At 41.7% G+C, this 18,915-nt stretch overlaps 1 protein-coding gene across 2 annotated transcripts in view; it reads right to left on the reverse strand.

Annotated features, from left to right (window-relative positions):
• The window catches only part of TAGAP (T cell activation RhoGTPase activating protein), a 126,073-nt gene that overhangs the window by 20,436 nt on the left and 86,722 nt on the right, over positions 1-18,915 (reverse strand). The window contains exon 4 of one of the 2 annotated variants that reach the window (XM_089676290.1): positions 10,071-10,238. The exons of the other annotated variant lie outside the window; for it this stretch is intronic. Coding sequence (XP_089532416.1) covers positions 10,071-10,238 — 168 coding nt within the window. The remainder of the gene's footprint in view (positions 1-10,070; positions 10,239-18,915) is intronic. 2 annotated transcript variants of the gene reach the window in all.

The raw sequence follows: 18,915 nt of genomic DNA on the forward strand, positions 1-18,915 counted from the left end.
CTTGTTGACAACCATGGTTCACTCCTCCAAAGAAACAGTGGAGTGAGAAAAACAGTATCTGCCACAGAGGTGGGAATCCTGTGTGCAGGGGCGGACTGACCATTTGGAAACTCGGGCACTGCCTCGAGGGCCCGGAGTCAGTAGGGGGCCCCATGAGATGCCCCTGGTACCTTTTTCATAGGCTTTTTTGAGTTTTGGCAAGGACACAGGGGCCCCATGATCCCCTATTGCCCAGGGGCCCCATGAGCTGTCAGTCCACCCCTGCCTGTGTGTGAGTATGTGTGTCTGGGGAAGGAGGTGTTATGTGCCAAAGTGTCCATCTAAGTTACTATACTTCTTTATGAAATGTTAAAGAGAATTTACAACAGCCCATGACTAGATTAAAAACACAAGTACACACGAAATGGAGAATTTATGTCCAACAGCAGTACTAACACCTCGTAAGAAACTGGTTGCTGATAATACTTTTTGGAACATAAAAATGCATACACAAATATCTAAATAATTTATTCATTTACCCTGAATAAGCAGGAGTGTACCTAGCTTAAAGTAGAACTATAGGCGAAACTTTTTTTTTCCATTTTGGATAGAGCAATGGAGGGTTATAACCCCTGACAGATTTTTTATTTTTTTTTGCCATCTGTGTCCCACTGGAGAGATTTCTCTTCACTGTCCCATAGCCAAACAAGGAGTGAGAGGAAATTCATGCAAATTAAGGGAATTTCTTAGAGACCCCCGGGTCACCAGAACTAGTGTCCCCACTGGAAGATTTCCCCGCTATTACATTTCTTAGGCCATCCCAAAATTTGTGATTTTCTTTTTCTTTATTTCACTTTCAATGATAATGGTAAACAGGACAAATCGAAAGGGTGAATCTCCCTGCACAGACAGCAATGAAAAATGACAGGGTTTCTAATCCCTCTCCACTCTGCGTTTAATTATACAGCATTGCTGTTAGCATCATGGGGAAATGCATTACTTTTATAAAAATTGTATTCGTGTAATAAAAAAAAATAGGAACAAAACAAAGTTCTGAACCTGAGAAAAATGTGTCTATTTTAATTGCCAAAATGTGTCTTTTTATTACTTGTAACGCCCTCCAGGTTACCTTGGCTAGGCCCTTTCTTTTTTTAGGCAGAGGCTGAATAGCAGCCTGGGATGAGTCAGCCTGTGAGTGAGGCAGGAGTTCATCTCAGGACAGGCTGGGAGGCCCTAACAGGTCAGTACTTCTGGAGCCCTCCCACCTCTCCAGAAACCTGAGAGCTTTCTGGTAAAGAGGGGGAGGCCCCTGATCTGCATGTTTGAGGGACCTTGGCCAATCCCCTGGCAGGAGGCTGGGCATGGTGACCAAGGTAACTTTAAAACTGGCAGAGCCTGTGCAACAGAAGCAGTGTCAAGTGGAAGATGAATTGAGGAAGGCTGGAGTGTGGAGCCCGGAATGAGGCCCCAGGGAGGGGAGACCGCCTACAGGCAGGTCGCTAGAAAAGAGGATCTCCAGTGCCTCAACATCTCCCAGGGAGGACAGCCTGTGTAGCAGGGAAGGAGCCAGCCCAGCATAAGGCTTGAAGGCAGCCTCCAATCCACCAAGCTAACAGGAGAGGACAGTGTGAATACTCTTACAACCCCTGGGCCGGATAAGGGGAGAGGGCAGTCAGTTGCAAGACCCAAATAGCTTGTCATCTGGCTCTCATCCTACCTGTCACAACGCTCTTTCAGCGTTACCTATAATGCTACCACCTCCCCCTCACTCCCCCTCTCTGTTGGGGTCCCTCAAGGCTCCATCCTCGGGCCCCTTCCCTTCTCCATCTACACCTCCTCCCTTGGCCAACTCATACACTCTCACGGCTTCAACTACCACCTATATGCCGACGACACACAAATCTATCTCTCAACCCCCCACCTCACCCCCTCAGTCTCTGCCCGAATCACACACCTACTGAGCGACATATCTGACTGGATGTCGCTCCACTTCCTTAAACTGAACCTCTCCAAGACAGAGTTTCTTGTCTTCCCCCCAGCCCGGACAGCACCCCCCATTGACTTCTCCATCATGTCCAACAACGCCACCATCAAACCCGCCCCTCAGGCCAGAGTACTTTGTGTCATTCTGGACTCCAACCTATCCTTCCAGCCCCAAGTCCAATCTTTAACAAGCTCGTGCAGACTCCACCTCCGCAACATCGCCAAAATCCGCACGTTCCTAACCGCAGAAACCACTAAACAGCTCATCCACTCCCTCATCATATCACGACTCGATTACTGCAACTCCCTCCTTACTGGCCTGCCTCACCGCTGGCTATTCCCACTTCAGTCGATCCTGAATACGGCAGCCAGACTCATTCACCTTTCCAACTACTCCATCTCCGCCACCCCCCCTCTGCCAATCCCTCCACTGGCTTCCGATTGCGCTACGGATCAAATTCAAAATCCTAACACTGACGTAGAAAGCCGTCCACCACACTGCCCCAAACTACATCACTGACCTATTATCCAAGTACCACCCAGCACGCACACTCCGCTCCTCACAAGACCTCCTTTTCTCTAGTTCCCTGGTCTCTTCCTCCCATGCTCCAGGACTTCTCCAGGGTGTCACCCATCCTCTGGAACTCCCTGCCCCAACCCATCAGATTATCACCAACTCTCCTCTCCTTTAGGCGCACCCTGAAAACCCATCTCTTCAGGGAAGCCTACCCCACCCCCTGCTAACTTGCTGACCTCCTCCACTCTTCCTACCACTCCATCCCCCACAGCTATCTCCTCCTGTGCCACCATCCCCTCCCTCCTAGATTGTAAACTCGAAAGAGCAGGGCCCTCAATCCCCTCATGTTTTGCATTGTATTGTTATTGTTCTGTCACATGTTCTGTCCCCCTTTGTAATGTACAGCGCTGAGCGAACTATCGGCGCTTTATAAATACTGTATAATAATAATAATAATTTGGGACTGTTTCTAACTTTCCAGCTTTTGTGATCCCTTGTCCAAGGAATATCCTCAGTGCAGCTGAGCGAAGAAAAATAATCATCTGGGGTATGAGGAGGTACACTAGGAAGAGTCTTTGCAGCAAGGAAAGAAACTGTTGTTATCTGCATTTTTGCAGATATTTGCAAAGGAGTTCATCCTCGAGTTTTGCAGTTCCTCGGGCATCCTATATACCCCTAGACCCCATCCAAGTTCTTAACCCCTTGATAAAATCACAAAAACAAACTCAAGGACTGTTCTTTGACTCCAGTGTGCAAAGTGTGGGAAATGCGTGTTGCCTGGCCGTGCAGAGCATGGGGGACCCAAATCAAATCTAGTAGCCCCCTAAGAGGGTAGTGCTACATAATATTTTTTCAACCTCTTTTCCAAAGCATGGGACATGGACCTTTGTGCCTGTCTCTCTCCATACATGTTTCCATACAGTGCTGAAGGACATGTATGCTGGTATCAGCAAGTTGACAAGTTACTAGGTCCAGCAACAATGGGGATATCGGACGATTTACCAGATGCTCTACTCTGTTACATATGGGGCTGGAGATGCATGCCATTTCAAAAAGCGAACTATAACAGACAAATAAGTTGCAGATCGAGCTATATGTGTGAATTGTCACCAGACATCAACAGGCCAAGTTTGGGTTGAGTGCTAAACTTGAACATGATTGGTCCACTTGTTTCTTTTTGGAAATCCTTCTATCTTCAGTCTGAAGACAAAACCCATGTGACAAATAATGCTACCAAATGCATGTAAAAACTCAGCACGGGTATGTGAAACAGGTCAAGGCAAGCCTTTTTTTATGTCATACATTAATTATGTTTTTCCAATACTTGGAATCAATGTACTATAAACATCCAATTCATTATTGTATTCAAGAAAATAGCTAACATACTGTATACTTCCCTATTTTTGTAAAGTCTCAGTTTTAGTGAAAGCATGTGACTGACTGGGTATACCACAATGCCAAAGAAGTGTTACAATTGAGGAAAAGGTGTTTGCCCTTATTGCGCTTCAAAAAAAAAAGTACCAAGGTCAATTTAGGGTTATTGTAAGACTAGATTAGCAGTGAAAAAGCAGATATAATTTTTTTACATCCCATCCAAAAAATCAGAAACACTGGAACCGTGCATGCAGCTCAGTAAGTGCTATTGAAGCATTTGGCATAAAGAAAAAAATTGCACCTGCTAAGGGTTTATATTGACAGATGTAGTGTAATGAGCTCCATTCAGATCTAATCAAAGCAGTACTGTAAACTACTGGCCCATGCACACATTTGCTTCGTGTCCTGTATTCTGTCATTGCATTAAGTTGTATAAGCCAAAAAAAAGAAAAATTATATGTCTGGGGTCAGTAGTGGATGATTTTACATAATATGCATGTGTACATGCATTATGCAGAAATGTATTTTTAGCCAGAAAGGTAAAAAATACATGAACTATATTTTAATAGGGAATTCTATCTGGACACTGGCAAGGCAGGAAGTGACCGATGCCCTGGCAAGATACAAAAGGTGCAGCTGTTATTTATCTGCTATTTATTTTATTATGGACTTTTTCTACCAGATTAGCTTTGTAATTATGTTCTTCATATTTCATAACTATTCCTCCATGGATGCACCGCACCATTGTGTCCGCCACCTCCATTCATTGCGGTTACCCCAACCTTCTTGAGCCCTCTTCTAGCAGGCCCTTCCTGCAACCCATGGGCATCTGTACCCATCTTCTGATCCACCTCCTTCCTACCCCACCCAACATACTAGCACAGTTCCTTGTGCCCATCTGCTAAGCAACATTGACACATTGACAGTAAACAGTACACCTACCCAAACATTTCACATTCCCCTCTTAATGAGAGGTTGGAAGTTAAAATTGATATACTGTGTTTAACCACTTAGAATCTGCCTGCCTGCGATGTACTACAAATGGGCGGCCGCTGTAGGCAAAGTGACGTACCCATACGTTGATGACTACTTCCTGGTTTTGGGCGAGGGCTTGTGCACCCCTCGGCCAGCACCTGCAAAGCAGGGATGAGAAACCTAGTATGAGATCTCTTAGTAAAAGCAGCACATTTTACACACATTACACACAGTTAGGCACACATTTAACTGCTTGATCGCCCTAGATGTTAACCCCTTCAAAGCCAATGTCTTTAGTACAGTGACAGTGTATAATATTATCACTGATCACTGTATTAATATCACTGGTGATGTCAGTGACAGTTAGTCAGTTCCTCTCAGCGTCTGTTAGTGTCAGATTGCCCGCCACACTATCTCAGTCCCATTATAAGTAGCTGATTACCAACATTAGTAGTATAAAAAAAAATTAGTATAATAAAAAAAATATATATACCATAGTTTGTAGGTGCTATAACTTTCACATAAATCAATCAATATACACTTATTGGGATTTTTTTTTTACCAAAGACATGTAGCAGAATACATTCTGGACAAAATTTATTTTTTAATTTTAATTAAATTTTTTTTTGGATGTGTTAACAGCAGGAAGTAAAATATATTGTTTTTTTCAACATTCTCAGCCTTTTTTAATTTATATCACAAAAAAATAAAAAGCCCAGTGGTGATCAAATACCACCAAAAAGAAATCTCTCGATGAATGAAAAATTATATATACTTTGGATGCAGTGCTGTATGACTGCACATTTAATATTGAAATTAGCGCAGTGTGGGATAGCAAAAAATGGCCTGGTCATGAAGAGGGTAAAATCTTTTGTAGCTCAAGTGGTTAATTTCCAGGTAATAAATACGAACACACTGTGTTCTCCATAAGGCTCGGTTCACACTAGTGCCGTTTGGGACGCGACAAGGCAGCCCATTCACTCACGCTAATGTAAACCAAGCCTAAGTGTTCTTGTTCCTAATCGCACATTTTGTGCCTATTCTGCTGCCTTTCATCCAATGTTTTGAATAAATAGAAAGTGTCTGCTGATATTTATGTAGTCTTTAGATTTCACATCACATGTGAAAAGGGTGTCCATGCTGTGAATTAAACCACCATAGGATAGGTCATGCCTATTGTGCTTTCCATACTTGAGTTTTTGCCATGTAATGACAATCATTGTCGTTTGAAAAGCATCATGGACAAAACATTCAAGCAAATCACAACACAGCATGATAAATGAAGGGTTTAAACAGGTATTTTTTATATGGAGATAGAAAAGCAATCTATACTTAGTCATATAGATTCTGCCAAGAGACTTGTCCTGAGAATATAAATACATTCAAAAAGCATTTCCAATGTTTATTATATGACTTGGGAGACTGCAAGTCCATTAACTGCAGGATTCCATGGCAGGGTCTGATGATGCTCTCTGCCTTTCGTTCAAAAAATTGTGGAGCAGGTAGAAAAACAGCACCAATTTAGTGGCATTTTCTGCATTCAGTTGAATTGTGGACAGAGGAATATGTCACTTAAATATGCACACTCCACCATCCAACCAGCAAGGCTTGGACAATAAATTTATACCCTATGTTTTTCATAGTGGAACTAAATCCTCCTATCCTTTACAGACAAAGAAGCTGCCATATTAGCCTCTGTTTGATCTGCAGTTGCCATGGCACTGCACATGTAATCAGCTATGAAACCAGTCATCTGACAGTTCAGGTGAGAACTAAAATAAGCACATTAGTAGCTTTAACACAGTTGTCAAACTGGCGGCCCTCCAGCTGTTGCCAAACTACAAGTCCCATGAGGCATTGCAAGGCTGACAGTTACAAGCATGACTCCCAAAGGCAGTGGCATGCTGGGACTTGTAGTTTCACAACAGCTGAAGGGCCGCCAGTTTGACACCCCTGTTATCATTAATTGCATGCCTTGAATATAACTATATTGGGAAACAGTTAAATCAGTGGGTTTGGTTCTGCTTAAATTTAAATCTTAAAAGTAACCCACTATTCTACTCCATAAAACTAGATTAACCCTTAAATGTTTGTTTTTTATCTTTTTTTGTTCTAGGGGAGGTGTACCTGCTCTGAAATCTTGGCAATGAAAAAGTAAAGAAAGCACATTTGCATTCCTCTAAATCAGGAGTATCTAAACTTTCTTCATAAAGGGCTAGTTTACTGTCCTTCAGACTTTAGGGGGGGCAGATTATGGCCATTGGTAGTACAAAATGCCTCAGCATCAATGGGAGTAGAAAATGCCTCAGGCTTACCATTCAGTGGAAGTAAAAATATTGCAGAGCGCCTGTGGTCAGTAGGATGGGGAATAATACCTTAAATTGGTATTGGTGGGAGTTATAGTGAGAGGAATAGTGTCCCCTCACTGGTGTCAGTGGGAGGAATTATGCCCAATCGTTGGTGTCAATGGGAGGAATAATGACCCACTATTGGTGTCAGCGAAAGGAATGGTGCCTCATTTTTAGTGTCAGTGGGAGGAATAATGCCTTGCATCAGTGGGTGGAAGTGAAGCAAAGGGTCACATTTGGCCCATGAGCTGCAGTTTGGAGCTCAGGGGCGGATTGACAACCATAGATCTCCGGGCAGTAGGGGATCATGTGGCCCCTGTGTCCTCGCCCACACTCAAACCACACCCAAAAAAGCCTATGAAAGGTACCAGGGGCATCTCATGGGGCCCCCTACTGACCCCGGGCCCTTGGTCAGTCTGCCCCTGCCACTGCTCTAAATTATGCTGGCATACACAGGGAGAATGTAATTTCCTTCAGTTTTCTAAAATAAATACAGATTTTTACTATATTATTTTTATTTTCAATACACCTTTCTAAAGGTGTGTTCAGGTAAAAAAAATTGACTGTGGTAACTGAATAGTGACTATTTCATATGTTGTATGATATTTTTCATCCACACCAGTTAAAACTTAATAAAAGCATATAACTAAGGACATTTGTGATCTTATGTAGTTTTTGGTCATATATGAAATAAAGGTGTGGATTCTAGGAAATGCTCACTCCAGATAAACAACAATTTAATGGCACTGTAATTAGACAAAGTAGGTAGTTATACTCTAAGGCTCCATACACTCTGGGCTTAACAAAAACATCAGTTCCCTTGGCAGAAACAAACGCTGATATAAAGCATTTTTTTACACAGTTTAGGTGAATTTAGGAGAGTTTTGCATTTATTTCTGACAGAAAGCTCCAATCAAAAACGCAAACCAGAAGAGTTTTTTTTTCTGCCTCTAAACATTGAGCTTAAAATATGCCTCTAATTGTCCTAATGTGGATGGACACATAGGATAACACTGAGCTGCTTCTACAGACACCACACAAAATACTGTAGCAGCAATGATTTTAAAGTCCTTGTGCATGGAGCCGAATACACAGAATACCGGTAGTTTTTTTTATGTTAAAAAAATGTGTTCATTGCTACAGTGCAAATTTAATGTGGAAAGTAACAACTTGACCGTTGATTAGGAGGAAGATGGCCTAATATCAAATGCTTTCAAAAGAGGAAAAGAGAAGAAGCCTGGTATCTTGTGCATTCATTAAACACGTGTACTGTACATTATTCACCAGGAGCTTGGTCTATTTTCAGAGGACATGTGATACACTAGACTTGATAATCATATCTATTGCTGTGTTATAGAAAAGTGTAAAGTACCAACATGTGGATGACTAAGACTATTTTAGGACAACTGACATTTGCAAATTCAGTTGTTCAGCAGTACAGTAACCATGGTTATTCACACACATGTAAATTTAAGATAAGGGCAGTAGTAGTGTATTAGAAATAGCAAATTATATGCTTCAGAGCTGGTTACAGTTCTATTTACAGTTCCAAAAATCATGAAGCCTAACGCCACAATTTAGAAAGAAAATGTACCCTTGCAGTGGGCCATGGACCACCGCAATGCAAAGGATAAATGCTCATTATGTCTAGGGTGTACCCAAACAAGCAGGATTACATATTTTACCCCCCACTCTGGCCCACTCCAGCACTGTCCTCTTTTTTCCCAAAGGTCTGGTCTGTGGGCAGCCCCTCAGCATCATCACATACAACGTGGGGCTTTTATCTCTCTATTGTAAGCGGTGGGTGAGAGCAAGTACCTATGGCCAGAAGTTTCTGGCTGCTTGCCAAGGGACCGATCATATTGCCGCAGACACCCTGTTTCAGAACAGAATAAGTTAAATATTTTTCTTTATTCCAGCTCCCTAGACATGACAGGCATTTAACTTTTGCAGTTTTAGGGGTAGTGGTGGGGTGAGTGGATCCCACTGCAAAGCAGATTTTTTTTAAATTCCTAAAGTTGTGCTTTAAGTAAAATAATCTACTTAGAGAATTCCTATTTCTGTGCTGTTTCTTTCCATGACCAAGATTTAAAAAAAACATAGGCCCAATTTTACAAAGCTGGCACACCAGGGTATAAAAACATATTTTCAAAAGAGACAATTGTTTTCAAATATTTGAAAACGACAATCATGTGCTTAAATACTGATCCTTATCCTTGTGTTAACGCCTTGTGAATTGCGTCTCAAGCCTGGTATTCTCAGCTCTGCACTGGCCCCTATGGATGACTAATCAATGCTGCAAGTTTTTCCTGTGAATTGGAACCATATATTCTCTGATACTTGGCCCCTGCTATTTGGCCTATATGGAACGCCTCTGTGTCTAGTGTAATCTTGCATTTATGCTTAGCTACTACTAAGGTTAGTGGGTTCTTGTTGGTTTACAGACAGTAACAATACTGAATTATGCCATGTGTAGCATATGGTCCAGGGGCACCTTTGACACCCACCCTCTAATGAATTCCTTATAGTAATATGTAGAAAGTTCATTTCTTCAGGTAAACAAAACTGTTTACCAGACCACAATGGGATTTCCTTAAGCTGCTTGTGTTATAAAGGGTAGTTAAGACTTGGGAAAGTATTAAACCTTTCCCTACCTCAAACTATTTTTTGTACGTAGTTCTGCGTTAAAGTTCATAACAGAGGTCATCAGCATATTAACATTTCTAAACAACTAATTGTTCTGTTTCAATCAGGATATACTACTATATTTATATAAGTTACATTAACCAAAGTCAACTGACCCACTGAAGAGTTCTGTTAAAGTAAAAATCAATAAGTTTAAGGAAGCTATTAGTATATTTCTCCTGGTAAGTGATCATCTTTGTCTCACCTACCGGAAAGATGCAATACAGCCATTACAGGGCCAGATAAACATGAGACCATTCTTGGGAGAACTATGGAAAGCACATGCATGTTCCTCATCCTCTTCTTCTTCATCACATGACAATACCATCATCTCAGACAGGTGTACTCGGTGCTTTAATCTGAAACTAGTGCCAGACCTGAAAGATAGAGATACCAAAAGCAATTCACTGTAATCTCAAATACAAAATAGAGGAAGAAAGGGTGACACCAATGAGGATCCCCGAGTGTCATCATCCCAAATTGACAATGATACATTTCACCCTTGAAAAGAGGGACTGTTAGGGCCCATTCACTTGGGTGATACTGTCCGCCAAATGCTACCTGACATTTAGCTTTTGCTTCAGCACGTGTAAAGCCCTGAGCAGCTGCATCTCATTGTTCATCTGAGAGGTCGAGGGGCTGTAAAACCCACTTTTTCCACTTCCCAGCCACCAGTGTAACTGAGCCCTTACAGATAGCACACAGCAAATGACAGCGATTAAACATGTATTTGTAAAACTTCTTCCAGATTTATTAATTACAACACATATAAATTGTATAAATGTAAAATAATTATTTTGACCTTACCATAGTGATTGTGTCCATTTATTGATGCAACCATATGATATGTTGTAAACAACTGAGACCAATATATTAGGGTCAATGGAATTGTATGAATGTCTTGTAACCCGTTCACTGCAAGTCTTGATGAAGTGGATCTATCTACTGTATGTAATGCATTGAACACAGCTTTCTACCTGTATATAGGCACACTCCGTATAATACATATATTTATAGACATACAACTGATTTAGTCAGTATACTGCAGGCGGTAATTCAGTCAACATACAGTTCCTGAACCACACAATTCCACAAGTCATATACTTTTAAGGTCCAGCTAAAACTTTCATGATATAAATAATAAATGCAAATTCATATTTACGTATCATTGTTTTGCCTAAAAGATGTGTTACCTACTGCAGTACAAATTAAGTTATTTGTACACATTGTTACATAGTGCTTAAATAATTGACATGGTCTTTATAAGAAAGATGTGACGTGTAATTACAAATATAAGGTACTCACGTTTAGTAACTTATGTCACACTTTGGAACATGAATAACTTGCTTCAGGAGCTATCAAGGTCATGTAACCAACCTCTCCTCCAATCACAAAGTTCTCTCTGCAGCACTAAGCAGAGGGAACTCTGTAGGACTCTACAGACTGTACATTGTGGTATGTATTTTATGGATAGGATATAAAATGCAGGCCTAGGGCTAGCGTAAGAAATGATGGGGCCATTACCGCCTGCTTGACAACCTTTTCTGTCCCCTCACTGTCTCCCTGAAAACTTTAAAGAAGAATTCCAGGCATGGAAATGTTATACATAGTCACCTTTTTCCAGCTTGGACCGCTGTATATGCCATACCTGGCTAATGCTCCTGGGAGCTGGAAATCATGGAAGTAGACACCACTACTCCAGTGATCACTTGCTTCCAGGTTACATGCTGAGCTGCTGGCCTCAGGGCTGTGAATAAGGGGGTACCACCAGTCCTCCTGTACGGGGCCCAGGCCAGCAGAGGGGCCCAGGCAGCTGGGTGAATAGGATGTGGGCAGGGAGTGTGGGCATGATGGGGGGGGGCAATTACTGGAACTAATCCCCTGTGTGGCTTTCTCTGCAGCAACTGAAAGCTGGCTTCTTCGCCTCTCCCTCTTGCTGTCTTTCAACTGCTGCAGCAGTAGCAAAATCAGTTCCAGTAATTGCCCCCCTGGTTCACCTATCACCCTCTCTGTGCCCCATACATTTCCCTCTGCTGCCCAGGCCCCCCAGTGTTGTCCCCGCTCCCATCCCCCCCCCCCCTCGCAGTGCTGTTGGCTTCCCTCCACTCCTTCCCAGCAGCAGGTGCAAGCGCATAATGAGATCTTTCAGAATGGAGAGTGGGGGAAGGGTCCAGTAAATATATCACATTTACCAGCCCCTTCCTTTCCTGAATGAACACAATGAGTGATTGGTACCAATCACTTATTGTGTTCATACATAACTGAAACCTAGTATACTGTGTTGTTTTTTGTTTTTTTTTTGAGGGGGGGCCCTGTCAGGCTGGCTGCATGGGGCCCCGTGGTTTCTAACAGCAGACCTGGCTGGCCTGATGCATTCTGAACACAGGAGGGTGACTACTCAGCATGGGCGCCATTCACAAAATGCTTTGCATTTTCTGCATGAATGCAAATCATTCTCTGATTGGACAAGATAGAGAGGTGGGGAAGCCCCTTCCTCACATGATTGGTGTCTGCTCATACACTGGAAATAGCTGCTATAAGCACATAGGCTGGGAGTAATCTCAGCTACCTCTGTGCACACAGTCAAATAGTAAAAAAAAGTAAAAGCAAACCCTAAAAAAGAGATTTAAAAAAAGGTGACTTATTTTTCCAGCATCCTGCTAATACCAAAGAGGGTTGTTGTGGGCAGGTCCCAGAAACATGACTGAATCACCCACTTGTACTCCTCCAGGGACTCGCCTGTATCAGGGCTCATTCAGGCCTAACACTGGCCGTACTCTAGTCCACAGCTCTCTATTACTTCATTCTTCCCTCACTCCTGCATGTATGGTGTGTCTGAAACATGGGGTACCTCATGCACACACCCACCATACTCCTGGTCCTCCTTGGCATTCTACAGGACCTGTTTATACCTACACTAAAAGAATAGAACCTTTGCATGGACAATACTTCATTACGACCTTTAACAAAATCCTGGAACACTCGTTGTGTTGGTAGCAAGGTTATATTTGCATGGGTGTTTATTTATTGCATATATATTAATATATAGCACCGTCAATTTACACTGTGCTTTACACACATATATACTGTATTGTACATTCACATCAGTCCCTGCCCTTAGGGCCAGTTCACAGCACAAAAACGCACTCCGGCTGCATTGTGGATACATTTTTGCTTACAGTTCACATCACACTCCGTTCCGGTGCAGTTGTGATGCAGTTTGCTATGTTCCAGTACAGTTCTGTGCAGAGAAAATGAAGCATGTTCTACTTTTTTTTCTGCACTGGAAAATGACTGCACTGTTGTGAACTAGGGCCACTGGAATACATGGAAAACACTGTGAACGCATGTTTTATGCTGAAAAAAAGCGTACTGGACTGCATCCAATATGAACTAGCCCTCAAGGAGCTTACAGTCCAAAGTCAATTACTCACATTCATACATAAACCTATTAGGGCCAATATAGACAGGAGCTGATTAACCTACCAGCATGTCTTTGGAGTGTGGGAGAAAATGGGAGGGAACCCAAGCAGGCACAAGGAGAACATGCAAACTCCAGACAGGTAGTGCCAGGGTTGTGATTTGAACCAACAACCCTAGTGCTGCTAGGCAGAAGTGCTAACAACTTCGGCACTGTGAATTCAAGTGGCAAGAATCTACTGATTGCTGTGGCTGGGGTTGCCAGCTGTGTGTGGATAACTGAATTCACCAAGCCCGTACATTGCAGACTGTTGACAGACGCTGCTATCCACACACAGCTGTCAATACCAGCCACAGGATTCAGTAGATTTTTGCAATTTGCCATTCTTGCCAGGATTCAGTGGATTTGCAATATGGCTAAATGCCTGTGTGAATGTACCCTTATCCATCTCGTTGCAAAGGTAATATTTGTTGTTCCTGCTGGTCCTAGGGAAGTAATATTGGTAGTCCCTTGTGTTGGATCATCCTTAGAAAACCTATGTTTTCTGAACAGGTAAGGCATTTAAATCTACTGCGCTGACCAGGTGGCAGCTACGTGCTCTGGTGTCAGGCACGCAGTATTTATCTGCTTCCAATCACTTCCACTATTATACATTTTTAGTATGCTGATAAATATTATTGGAAATATGGTCTTGGTAAACTTTTTGTAGAATGGATAACAAAAACTGCCCTTTGAATAAATATTCCCAAATATTTAAATACACTGATTAACATTTTGCCAGGGAAGAATCCAATACAAGTCATTAGTAAGTTAAAGATCTCATATATCACCTCCTACAACTTTTCACACAGTTACTCATATTTACATACAATAACAGTAATGTGCAGTACAATGATGTCTTATTTGCAGAAAGCAGAACCACTTACTGTCATAGAACAAACTTTTATGATATCATAATGTTATGATATTAAATAGCAATATATCTTATTAGATGTCACTCTGATTTTCTTTTACGAGTTTTGTCCCCCGCGTACTTTCCACAATCTAATTCTGATACTCAGCTGTGACTAATCAGGGGGAACAATGGTCCTGGAGCAGACCACCCACAGCGCATAGTATATTGTAGGTGGAAAGTGTGAAAGTCAAACCTCAGCTGTAGAGCGCAGTGGGAGAAAGGCTGTTTACTTGACATTTCAATTCTCTTGCTCCTCAGTGGTGTTGTGGTTTACTAGTGTTAGGCATATTTGTCAGTACTGTCCATATTTAATAACTTTTCTAATTATATGCACTCGACATGCCTGGAACAATAATTTACCCAAAGAAATGAAAAAAAAATTGACCATCACTAGCAATATGCTGGTAGTGTAGGCTTTAACAGTAAGTGATAAGCATTGCTATATGTGATGAAACACAACTAGGTAAAATAGGAGATTTTGAAAACTTACATTCATGGCTAGCAAGTGATGAGAGGGCAATAATTTGTTAATTTATTACATTTTAAAAAATACATTTAATTATTTTAAAGCTTGTGGATGGTATTGAAGGCATTCAAAAAACTTGCACAGAAGAAAAGACTCAAAATTTTGAGTTAAACTGTGTAATGGTTATTTAAAATAATAATTATAATGCAATACAATAACATCACTATGTAAATGATTTATAAAAAAAATAAACTGACCAAAATATTTTTTCAGCTAAAGGTGAAGTCTTGTGTAATGAGTCTGCTTTTTTCTTATGTTGTACAGTATATCAGATTGTGCTGCCACTGTTTCTGTCTCTCTTTCTGTTAATTTTGTAATACTGAGTGTAAGGTTTCATTCTGGCATTTCTGCATGTGTGTTGACACGTGTTTACATGCTTTTGCAGCGCATTTTTCCTAACTGTTTATTTTGGGCTTGTCTGCTTTCCTTTGAGGTCACTTTCTTCTTCTTTAGTCTTCTTCATTGTTTGTTGTTTGCCCTGTGTGGATTTGAGGAGGATGTCTACTCTCGTAAACATAATTCTGGTGCTGTCCATTGCTATATTGGGACAACATGGGCAGAGGTGATGTTTCTAGGTTTAAGGGAGGAACAAGAGACAATTTTGGACCCTCCACAATGACCTTCATTCACATCCAGAGAAGTTTTTATACACTGGCTGATGTCAATTGAAAGGTAGTGTCTAATTGTACTACATTGTGATTTATTGTTTTTAGTGTCATGTGGCTAAACAGACTGATAAATACAGAAATATCCTATCAGTTTAAATAATATGTAAACCCAACATACCATATTTATGATATGTGCCTGCTGTGCCATGTACTTGTATGAAAAAGTATCCTGTTCTCTTTGTATTGCTTCCATTGTGTGAAATCCCTGGTGTTCGTACCAGTCCCTCTGCCTTCCTATTGAAAACTGACCATACAAAGCAGGAGAACACTTGTGGTCAGTTCTCTAGCTGTGCTGGAACTTAGTCTGCTCTCATCCAATGATCGGACTTGTCCTGACACCCCCTTCCTTCCTGGGAATATCAGTGTACCTCTGTTTTTCCTCCCCTATCCCGTATGCAGCTGAGAACAGAGGGAAAGTGATCAATTATAAAAAAGGGGGAAAAAGTATTTATATTTTTTTTTTATATCTATACTCAAATGTTTTGCAGTACTTTTCTATTTTAAACTAAATGGGTTGTTTTACAAGGCATTGGGTTCACAATCACTTTAAATCTTTTTTCAATACAGTGGTATTACTAACCACAGTGTCCATTTCGTCTATTAAATGTAGCTTTTTTTGTATGTTAACCTCTTACCTGCCAGGCAGAGATGTGTCAGCATATAGGTGAACCTTTTGTTGAAAAATAATAAGATCCCCTTACATGCTGACACAATTTTTTCTTAAGCAGAGGTCAAGGATTTGTGTGTGTGTCTCATTTTCTTGATCAATGTGCTTGAACATCAGGACACTGCTTACAGGAAGGCAGACTTACCCACGGAACTTCTCAGGGTTATATGAGGGTAAGCTTAAAAATTAATTTGACAAATATATGATTCCAACCAACTCAGACAAGTTCAATTCTGAATATGAATAAAAAAAAAACCCACAAAGAAGTAATTCAAAAATATTCTTCCTATTGTCCATAACCCTTTTTTAACTAAACTTTTTTAACACATTCTTTATTTCAGTATATCAAAAATATTGGCAAAACATAATTTTTATATTTTTTAAGTGACAGAAAAAAATTGATAACATTAAAACATAAAGGTAAAAAGATGATGGTGGGTCCCTTCCTGGCTCCTATCCACTTTTTGTCTTTGAGGGGTTGTTACTTGTTGGGACTGGCATGGTAGTTGCTGATGTAACACCCTGCTTTAATGTCAGCTGCAGGGTGCTAAAACCAACACAAGATGCCAGTGCACTGTAAATTCAATGACTCACACTCTGCAAAGCAACCCCATGGATCTTGTATTCTGAACTACAGGACTTTTCTGGGGAGCAGTGTATCAGAGGACTACTTTTGCCAGAAAAGCGGGCAGATATATACAGAAGCCCGAAAGACTGGACAGGAAGTGAGAGGGGACAGAGCTAGAGAGCAGAAGCAGAGAGAGGGTTGAGCTGACTGCCGGAGAACCAGACCAGGCCACAGAGCTGAAGAGCGGAGAAGTAAAGAGGAGTCACTGACCTTGCCACCTTGTTCGGCAAGACAGTCTGCCAGCATGTGACCCAGAGCGCGGTGACCAGATGAAACACTACAAGTGAGGCCAGAGAACCTGTGAAGGCCCCATCCACTGACAGAGAGAGACAGCCAGGTCCTGCTGGAAGCCACCAATTGGGTGAGAGAGTTAAACAAGAGAACGCTGACATTCTCCTCATATCTGCTACTTTTCCTGCACACTGTTGCGGACATTACATCCAGTTAGCACTTGTTGCATCCTACTTCCCACAGCTGCTGCACAGACCATATTTGCTGCACAGACCAATCTTCAGAGCTGGCTGCAGTATACACTTTCTGCAGGCCATATCACATCAGTGCTCCCTTGACCATTGGCTTACCCTCTTAACGGAACGTCTACTACCATTGCCATTGGTTACTGCAGCCCAGAGTGGAGTTTCCCTTTTGCCAACAAGCCCTACTGCCAGTTTGACTCTTTATTCGCCTAAAGCTGCCTTTCTTTCCCGAGTGCATAAAAGGGGACAACACCCAAGTCAAGTGCCACTTAAAGAGAGAGTAGTTGTCCTTTCGTCTTCCTCTCCTTGTGTTAATCCTTTAAGGAACTGTCACCTACATCACTTTCTGCTTGTGCACCAACTGAGCACACAGAAGAATCCTCACTGCATTTAAAGGGACATTGACTACCCTGATAAAAGAGCTCTTTCTATCTCAGATTTAAGCTTTGCCATCAAATTCTGAGGGGCCAAAGTGAGCTAGTTCTACTGTTTGCTAGATTTCATTGCTCACTGGGGTTGACAATGCCTCAGGTTGAAGGTATTGGGTTAACTTCTGTAATGCAGGCCTGCTAACACTGATTGAGATTCTGCTGCATGTGTTGTTTCTTTGCTTACTCTGGTCAAAAGAGTCCTGTGGTATCAGCAGGGGTTGGGCTTTCAAAAAGGGGTCCAGAGTGACAGGGAGCCTAAAAAATAACTCAGCGATTCCTAAGGGGGTAGTGCTACATTGGTATAGGGGGTGGGGTGTGGCCTCCGTAGAGGTGGCCTGTGGTTGAGGAAGGTAAAGATGCCCTGTATGCTGGGATTGATAGCTTTGGGAGAGGGCAAGGTTGTGTCTTGGAGGATTCCCTGTTGAGATGCCTCAAGCATATTGATCATATCAACCCTTAAAATCACTGTTTGGGCACAGCATCAAAAAATGGGGTAAGTGGTAGGTCCAAATAGTAACTGGGACCTCTCTTTTGCCTCCTCTCTCACATAATAAAAAAAACACAAGGCATCTCAAGATCCTGTGCAGGTCTGTGCCTTGTAGCAGAAGGCTGCATGTCGGGGATAGTGAACACAGACTGTGATGGCCAGGCCAGAAATGGATGGGTCTGCAATGGCATTGTGAGGCACAAGGAACCTCCTTATGCAACGTGACTTGGCTGCTCTGTGATGGCATGCTGGACCCTAGGTCTTCAACCACCACTCCTTTACTGACCTGCTCATCCCCTAGCTCAGGATGTGCCACATCATCCATATTACATTATGTTCTGTGTGAACCAAAAAACAATTGGTTAAAATTTTATAGAAACCATGTCATGTAAACAAAATGTAAAACTAGGTCAAGTTACTACCAAAGCTCCAGATTAGGGAAACATGAGTGCCCTCACAATAAGCGACAAAATGGGCAAGTATTTTCTTTCTCTTGTTGGAAAGATTGCCTGACAAGAATGATATGTCTAGCATCAGGATATATAATGTAATATGTGCAGTACCATTTTCACAACCTTTGTTATTAGTTGTTTTTGGCTGTTCCTATTTTGTTTGGAAAAATTAAATTTTTTGGTGGGGCACATACTGTTCCCAAATGTTTTACACTGCTTAATAAATTACCTTTTGTTCTGAATAATTAAATTTTTTGGGTGGGAGGTCCAGCTGCAAGAAAGCCTTGATTATTTTCATTATTATGTGTTGGTGTGTTACTTCTATCTCAAGTTGCTCTATGGC

The sequence above is a fragment of the Staurois parvus genome, unplaced genomic scaffold (genome assembly GCF_062004578.1).
Source record: "Staurois parvus isolate SC_StPar_1 unplaced genomic scaffold, SC_StPar_1.0 ptg000165l, whole genome shotgun sequence".
Taxonomy (NCBI): Eukaryota; Metazoa; Chordata; class Amphibia; order Anura; family Ranidae; genus Staurois; species Staurois parvus.